This window comes from Budorcas taxicolor, chromosome 20, assembly GCF_023091745.1.
Source record: "Budorcas taxicolor isolate Tak-1 chromosome 20, Takin1.1, whole genome shotgun sequence".
NCBI classification, from domain to species: Eukaryota; Metazoa; Chordata; class Mammalia; order Artiodactyla; family Bovidae; genus Budorcas; species Budorcas taxicolor.
The window spans coordinates 3920209-3928732 of NC_068929.1; the positions used below are offsets into that span (position 1 = coordinate 3920209).

Consider the following 8524-nt stretch of genomic DNA (forward strand, 5'->3'; position numbering starts at 1 on the left):
GATGCACTGAGAAACACACAACCACCATTTCTCTGGTATTTGTGGCTAGAAATGTATAATCTGAATCGAAACATGAGAAAACATCAGATAAACAAAAAGTGAGGGACATTCTAGGAAATAAATGGGCTATATGCTACAAAAACTTACTCCTTAGAAGGAAGGTTATGACCAACCTAGACAGCATATCAGAGAAGGCAATGGCACCCCACTTCAGTACTCTTGCCTGGAAAATCAATGGACGGAGAAGCCTGGTAGGCTGCAGTCCATGAGATCACTAAGAGTTGGACACAACTGAGCAACTTCACTTTGACTTTTCACTTTCATGCACTGGAGAAGGAAATGGCAACCCACTCCAGTGTTCTTGTCTGGAGAATCCCAGGGACGGTGGAGCCTGATGGGCTGCCATCTATGGGGTTGCACAGAGTCAGACATGACTGAAGCGACTTAGCAGTAGCAGCAGCAGACAGCATATTAAAAAGCAGAGGCGTTACTTTGCCAACAAAGGTCCATCTAGTCAAGGCTATGGTTTTTCCAGTAGTCATATATAGATGTGAGATTTGGACTATAAACAAAGCTGAGCGCAGAAGAATTGATGCTTTTAAACTGTGGTGTTGGAGAAGACTCTTGAGAGATCCCTTGGACTGCAAGGAGATCCAACCAGTCCATCCTAAAGGAGATCAGTCCTGGGTGTTCATTGGAAGGTCCGATGTTGAAGCTGAAACTACTTTGGCTACCTGATGCAAAGAGCTGACTCATTGGAAAAGACCCTGATGCTGGGAAAGATTGAGGGCAGGAGGAGAAAGGGACGACAAAGGATGAGATGGTTAGACGGCATCACCGACTCAATGGACATGAGTTTGGGTGGGCTCTGGGAGTTGGTGTTGGACACAGAAGCCCGGTGTGCTGCAGCTCATGTGGTCACAAAGAGTCAGACATGACTGAGTGACTGAACTGAACTGAACTAAATCAATAAATATAAGAGGAATGAGAGAAATGGAAAATCACCATTAGATTACCACTCTAATCCTGGAATGAGAAGTCAAGTGGACCTTAGGAAGCATCACTAGGAACAAAGCTAGTGGAGGTGATGGAATTCCAGTTGAGCTATTTCAAATCCTGAAAGATGAGGCTGTGAAAGTGCTGCATTCAGTATGCCAGCAAATCTGGAAAACTCAGCAGTATCCAAAAGACTGGAAAAGGTCAGTCTTCATTCCAATCCCAAAGAACGGCAATGCCAAAGAATGCTCAGACTACCACACAATAGCACTCATCTCACACGCTAGTAAAGTAATGCTCAAAATTCTCCAAGCCAGGCTTCAACAGTACGTGAACCGTGAACTTCCTGATGTTCAAGCTCGTTTTAGAAAAGGCAGAGGAACCAGAGATCAAATTGCAAACATCTGCTGGATCATGCAAAAAGCAAGAGAATTACAGAAAAACATCAACTTCTGCTTTATTGACTATGCCAAAGCCTTTGACTGTGTGGATCACAACAAACTGCGGAAAATTGTTAAAGAGATGGGAATACCAGACCACCTGACCTGCCTCTTGAGAAATCTGCATGCAGATCAAGAAGCAACAGTTAGAACTGGACATGGAACAACAGACTGGTTCCAAATAGGAAAAGGAGTACATCAAGGCTGTATATTGTCACTCTGCTTATTTAACTTCCATGCAGAGTACATCATAAGAAATGCTGAACTGGATGAAGCCCAAGCTGGAATCAAGATTGCCAAGAGAAATATCAATAACCTCAGATATGCAGATGACACCACCCTTGTGGCAGAAAGTGAAGAACTAAAGAACCTCCTGATGAAAGTGAAAGAGGAAGTGAAAAAGTTGGCTTAAAACTCAACATTCAGAAGATGAAGATCATGGCATCTGGTCCCATCACTTCATGGGAAATAGATGGGGATACAGTAGAAACAGTGACAGACTTTATTTTCTTGGGCTCCAAAATCACAGCAGATGGTGACTGCAGCCATGAAATTAAAAGATTCTTGCTCCTTCAAAGAAAAATTATGACCAATCTAGACAGCATATTATAAACCAGAGACATTACTTTGCCAAAAAAGATCCGTCTAGTCAAAGCTTTGGTTTTTCCAGTAGTCATGTATGGATTTGAGAGTTGGACTATAAAGAAAGCTGAGTGCTGAAGAATTGATGATTTTGAACTGTGGTGTTGCAGAAGACTCTTGAGAGTCCCTTGGACTGCAAGGAGATCCAACCAGTGCATCCTAAAGGAGATCAGTCCTGAGTGTTCATTGGAAGGACTGATGCTGAAGCTGAAACTCCAATACTTTGGCCACCTGATGCAAAGAATGGACTCATTTGAAAAGACCCTGATGCTGGGAAAGATTGAAGATGGGAGGACAAGGGGACAACTGAAGATAAGATGGTTGGATGACATCATCAACTCAATGGACGTGAGTTTGAGTAAGCTCCAAGAGTTGGTGATGGACAGTGAGGCCTAGTGTGCTGAAGTCCATGGGGCTGCAAAGAGTCGGAGATGACTGAGCGACGGAACTGAGTTGAATCACTGCAAGCAAAATGGTGGCTCAGTGGTAAAGAATCTGTCTGCAATGCAAGAAACACAGGTTTAACCCCGGTCCAGATAGATGTCCTGGAGAAGAAAATGGTAACCTTCTACAGTATTCTTACCTGGGAAATCCCATGGACAGAAGAGCCTGGAAGGCTATAGCCCATTGGGTTGCAAAAGAGTCAGACATGACATAGCAACTAAACAACAACAGCAAGATTCACTTCTGGATACTAAAATTATATTGTATATGCAATAGTTTGAGGAGAAACAGAATGATTTCCTAGTCTCAAAACATCCTCCCCAGGACTTTTGTTAGTTATAAAGGAAAAGATAGTAACTTCATAGTAGTTTAATTCAGCAGATATCACTTGATGAAGTGACCAAGGTTAACATCACTAGACATGTTGATGTATCCTTTGATATGGTTTCTATTTCTGTTAAGACAAAGTGGTTTTAAAAAGAGAGAAATTTTATGCAAGCTTTCTCTCTAATGGTTTTTTTCTCTTTGACATTCTGTTTGTTTGTTAGGTCATTAAGCTAAGGACATTTAGTAGGTAGCAATTGTATGAAAATCCGAAGGTATTTAACTCTCATAGTTATCCACTGGGATTATGGGTCAATAAAGAAAAGACCGTTCTTGTGGTTTTTTTAGCATTTACAATAAACTCAAATTTCAGTAAAATTTACAGAAATATAACAGCAATACAATTTGAAATTCATCGTATTTGTAGGAAGGAAGGAAATATTTAAAATTCCTTTTGATAAAAGGAGAATTCTCATGGTATTGCCAACTACAAATTGGCACTTGCCATCTACTTCTACAAGCATTAAATCATGTGCTACTGCTGACTTTCAACATCCCCTGAAAGAAATCAAGGTGGAGAGCAGAAATGAGGCACTCTGTGCTCTAGGAAAACAGGCAGAACCAGTCTTCAGATAGATATTTTCAGGAACCAATTTTTTTTATCCCAATTCTTTTATTTCTTCTTATCTAGAAAAGCATTAAAATGCTTTTAGTGGTGACGACTGCTCCTCTTGATTAGTAACTTTTGTGAGACTAGCAGAAACCTTCTGCAAAATAGATGTGCTTGATTGCATGGATTCCCCTTTCACCAAAATCACCTATATACTGAACCCCCACCCCAGCAGTTTCTCAAAGCTATCTTAAATGCTGTTTCTTGGACTACAGTCTTCATTTTGCCCCAAATAAAACTTAACTTGCAACTCTCGTGTTGTGCATTTTTTAAAAGTCAGTCATATCTTGACCAAGCTACCTTCAAACCCATTTCCAAAAACTCAGGTTAATATCAGATTTATGTCCGAAAGCATAAAAAAAGTTGCAAGCATAAGAAGAAAACAGAGAATTCAGTTTCTTTCAAGTATCCATAAAATATACATGAACATTGATAATCTATCAAGCCAGTGAGGAAATGTCAATTTCAAAAGTAGAAGAAATGTTATATGTTCCGATTACAACACAATAAAGCTAGAAATTAATTACCAGATCAGGAGAAAAGTTTCTTTGCCCTGGACATTTATTAAAATGTATTTTAAATAATGACTTGAGTCAAAGGGAAAACATCAAAACATCAACCAAAGCTGGACCTTTCAGATGGATTTAAAGCATAAGGGCAGTCTCTAGCCTCTGTGGTATCATTGTGTGGGTTAGAAAAAGTGTTTCCTTCTTCAAGTTAAAAAAAAAAAAAAAAGACCAACCCAACTGCATCTGTGGATAGTTATAAGGTGATGGCCCTGAGCCCAGCTAGCTGGAGGATGAGCTTGACACTCAGGAAAACTAAGTCAAAGTGAGTTGGGAGCTGTGAAAGAAAGGGAAAAACAAAAACAAACAAAAAAACCCTGCTAAATACTGAGTTTTCCTTAAGACTGGAGGCAAACTTCTAGTTAGTAAAGTGCCTACTAGCAAGATATTGAAGGCCAGGAAAAAAGTCTCACCTGAGGAACATTTTCTTTGATTGAACTTAATATGCTCAAGGCCCTGACTCCTAAGGACAAAGAGTGCACTTGGTTTGAAAGTGAAAGTCAATCAGTCGTGTCTGACCCTGCTCTTTGCGACCCCATGCAGTGCAGCCTGCCAGGCTCCTCTGTCCATGGAATTCTCCAGGCCAGAATACTGGAGTGGGTAGCTGTTCCCTTCTCCAAGGGATCTTCCCAACCCAGGGATCTTCTCAACCCAGGGATCGAACCCAGGTCTCCCACATTGCAGGAGGATTCTTTTCCAGCTGAGCTACCAAGAAAGCCTGCACTTGGTTTAATACTCAATTGGTTTTCTGTAAGCCACTACAGGATTTAACTGTTTCAATACTTTAGGTAAATTTTGCTATTTTTAAAAATTTCTTGTAAAAAGTAATTACATCTATAACACCTGATGTAAATGATTCAGAAGCAAGCTTACTAAGTTTGTCTTAAAGGATGCCTGCATTCATAGCCAAAAAATTCTCAATTTGTAATTGTGTTGTTAAAAATCATTCAGATATTCTCTGATTAGAGTAGAATATTTTTTAATGGAGCTATTCCTAACATCGGAGAAGGCAATGGCACCCCACTCCAGTACTCTTGCCTGGAAAATCCCATGGATGGAGGAGCCTGGTAGGCTGCAGTCCATGGGGTCATTAAGAGTTGGACACGACTGAGCGACTTCCCTTTCACTTTTCACTTTCATGCATTGGAGAAGGAAATGGCAACCCACTCCAGTGTTCTTGCCTGGAGAATCCCAGGGACGGGAGAGCCTGGTAGGCTGCCATCTATGGGGTCGCACAGAGTTGGACATGACTGAAGCGACTTAGTAGTAGTATTCCTAACATTATCTCCCTAAAATCACGGAAAGACTGAAGCATTTTTTGTGTTCTGTTTTGTAAGGATTGCTTTCTTTTGCAGAAGCACCTCTCCTAGAAGGGGAGCAATAAGGGCTCCAGGTGCTATGAAAGAATAGGGACCCTCACCAGAGACAGTTTCTCTCAGCCATGCACTTCAGTGGTACAAAAACATACCACAGTTGAAAACAGGTTGTGTATGGAGGGGATAAGGGGAAAGTCAATGAATGTGATGAATATGAAAGTCACTGAAAGGGATGAATAAAACACTCCCCTCCCCCTCCAAAAAAAAAAAAAAAGTAAGGAAAGGAAAGACTGGTGTAGCTCTAGGCTGGTCTTGAGTCACCAGGTGGGAGTTTAGGAAGCTTCTGTCGAGATTCAAAGGAGACAGAATCTAGAGACAGGCCACAATGGCACAGTGACAGAATAAAGACCTGGTTGCTAGGGTCAGGGAATAAACACCAGAAGCCTGGAAGAAGAGAAATGGAGCCCTAGCTCCTTGTCCCCTTCCCCACCCTCCCTCTTAGGTTGTGTGAGATGTTACCTTTCACCCGAACATCATCTTCCTGATTTCAGACCTTAACTCTGGTCTCTGAGTTCTGCTTAGTTCCACATTTTCTACCCATTTGCACAGAGGACCACCACCTCTCCTTTCTGGAATCGCTAAGGTTTTCTACTTCACTTATGACCTGGTCATCAGCCCTACTAATTCAGCTGAGATGGAAGTGCCCACCCCCTCCAAAACACTTAAGCTTCCTGATCTCAATGAAGAGTCTTTGGACCCTAGGATTATGATTGCCTTATTTGAAATTGGATCACTTCCCCCAGTTTCTTGCAGTTCTCTTCCTTCGCTAAAAAGTAGTGACCATGAAGCAATTGAACAGCGAATTGCAAAGAAGTTTGAAAGCCTCTTAAAAGAAATTAAAGATATTGTTAAACACGTGACAAGTTATGAACAGAAGGTCACAGAAACAAAAGAATCTTTTAAGGAAACCAACATGTCTGAGGTGACAGAACTTAGAGAAAAAATCATAGAACTTGATGAAATAAATAAAGTACTAGTGAAAAAACTGCTTGCTAGTTTGGACCTAGGGAAAAAAGAGAATGCAAAGAAACAGGAGATGAGGTTGGACAACCAGAACTCAGAGGACACAGTGCAAGACTGTTCAAGGGATTTGGTAAATTGTTCAAAAGGACAAAACGCCCTTCCTGAAACTCAGCTAAGTAAGGAAAAAGCAAAGCACAGATTCCCTCACATTCAAGAAGAAAATATCAGACTGAGGAACAACATGGAGCAGTTACTACAGGAAGCGGAACACTGGAGTGTGGAACATACCGAACTCAGCAAACTAATCAAGTCCTACCAGGAATCTCAGAATGACATCAATACTCTTAAAAATAATGGCACCCATTCCCTAACTCAAACAAACAATGAGTCAGCTAAGCAAGAGCTGGAGGAACAAGTGAAGAGACTGAGACGAGACACATATTCATTGCATTTGATTGCAACCTTGCTGGAGAATGAATGCCAGATCTTAGAGCAGAGAGTAGAGCTGCTCGATGAACTCCGTCACCAGAAGGAAGAGCCTCTGCAAGGGGAGCCAGTGCAAATAAATCACGAGCAGAACGACAAGGAACAGAAGCCGCCAGAGGCAGACAAGGTCAAAGTACATGAGAAAAACACGCCAGAAGTGGAAGGTACGTTTCACAAAAGAGATCGGTTCTTTAGAAGCCTGGATATTTGTCACAATAAGAAAGCTCATAATAACCAGTTCAATACTCGTATTGCAAAAAGAGCTCTTGTGGTAAAGAGGCCAGCTAGCAGCTTAAGTTAAAAAATAACCAAAAGTAGAAGAAAAGGCAGATCTTCAAAAAATTATATAGTACATCCAACTCCAGGCATATCAATCATCAAACCTAAGAGACACCTGTTTGTTCAACCAAGAAATAGCCATAGAACAAGAAGGTTAACATTTAACATTATTCATTACCTTGATGGTTAGGTAAGTTTGGTCTTTAATGACCATCAATGTCAACTTTTGCTCACATTAGTCATCTTTACAAGCTGGTTTTTTAGTTATTACACAGAGAGCTCTGACACTTTAACCAAAAGTGATAATTTACAGGTCCAAATAAGTAAAGATCTAAATAAAAACCACAACAAACAAAGGAAGGGATTCTTTTTTCTTTATTTAATCATTGCCTTGGGGAGGGAAGTTCTGAGGGGAAAAGTATATAACACTTAAATTGTGAACCTTTCAAACTCCCTTTCAAAAGCATATTCCTTTTCCTATTTATTATCCACTGAAGTGTGGGCTGTAGTGGAGTTTTAAAAAGCTGATAAATCACTCCTAATCTTCCATAAATTTCCCTATTCCCTGAATCTACTGTTACTAATATTCCCTTCTTGCTCCTCAAATAGTAAATGGTGGGCATACCAGGTAGCTGAGACCTTGGGGAAGGACATCTTGGCTTCTTTAGAAGAATAGATGTGTCTCAAGATTTTGTTCTGTGCTGGAAAAATTCATCTCATTAATCCAGGTGAGGATAATTACTCAGAATTACTCAGGGAAAAAAGCATTGTCCTCTGTTAAGAGGACTGAACTTTTGGTTCCAGGAAAGATGGAGCAGAATCTCTTCTCCCTGTTCCTCCCATTCAGTTCAGTTCAGTCGTTCAGTCGTGTCCAGTTCTTTGCGATCCCATGAATTGCAGCACACCAGGCCTCCCTGTCCATCACCAACTCCCGGAGTTTACTCAAATGTATGTCCATCAAGTTGGTGACGCCATTCAGCCATCTCATCCTCTGTCGTCCCTTTCTCTTCCTGCCCACAATCCCTTCCAGCATCAAAGTCTTTTCCAATGTGTCAACTCTTCACATGAGGTGGCCAAAGTATTGGAGTTTCAGCTTCAGCATCAGTCCTTCCTATGAACACCCAGGACTGATCTCCTTTAGGATGGACTGGTTGGATCTCCACGCAGTCCAAGACTCTTCTCCAACACCACAGTTCAAAAGCATCACTTCTTCAGTACTCAGCTTTCTTCACAGTCCAACTCTCACATCTATACATGACCACTGGAAAAACCATAGCCTTGACTAGACAGACCTTTGTTGGCAAAGTAATGTCTCTGCTTTTTAATGTGATATCTAGG

At 41.0% G+C, this 8524-nt stretch overlaps 1 protein-coding gene across 1 annotated transcript; it reads left to right on the forward strand.

Moving 5' to 3' along the window:
- The first annotated feature begins 6089 nt into the window (after positions 1–6089).
- SPZ1 (spermatogenic leucine zipper 1) lies at positions 6090–7208 on the forward strand. The gene has a single exon (XM_052659350.1). The coding sequence runs from the start codon at positions 6093–6095 to the stop codon at positions 7206–7208; it is 1116 nt and encodes a 371-aa protein (XP_052515310.1). The 5' UTR covers positions 6090–6092.
- The last annotated feature ends 1316 nt before the right edge of the window (positions 7209–8524 follow it).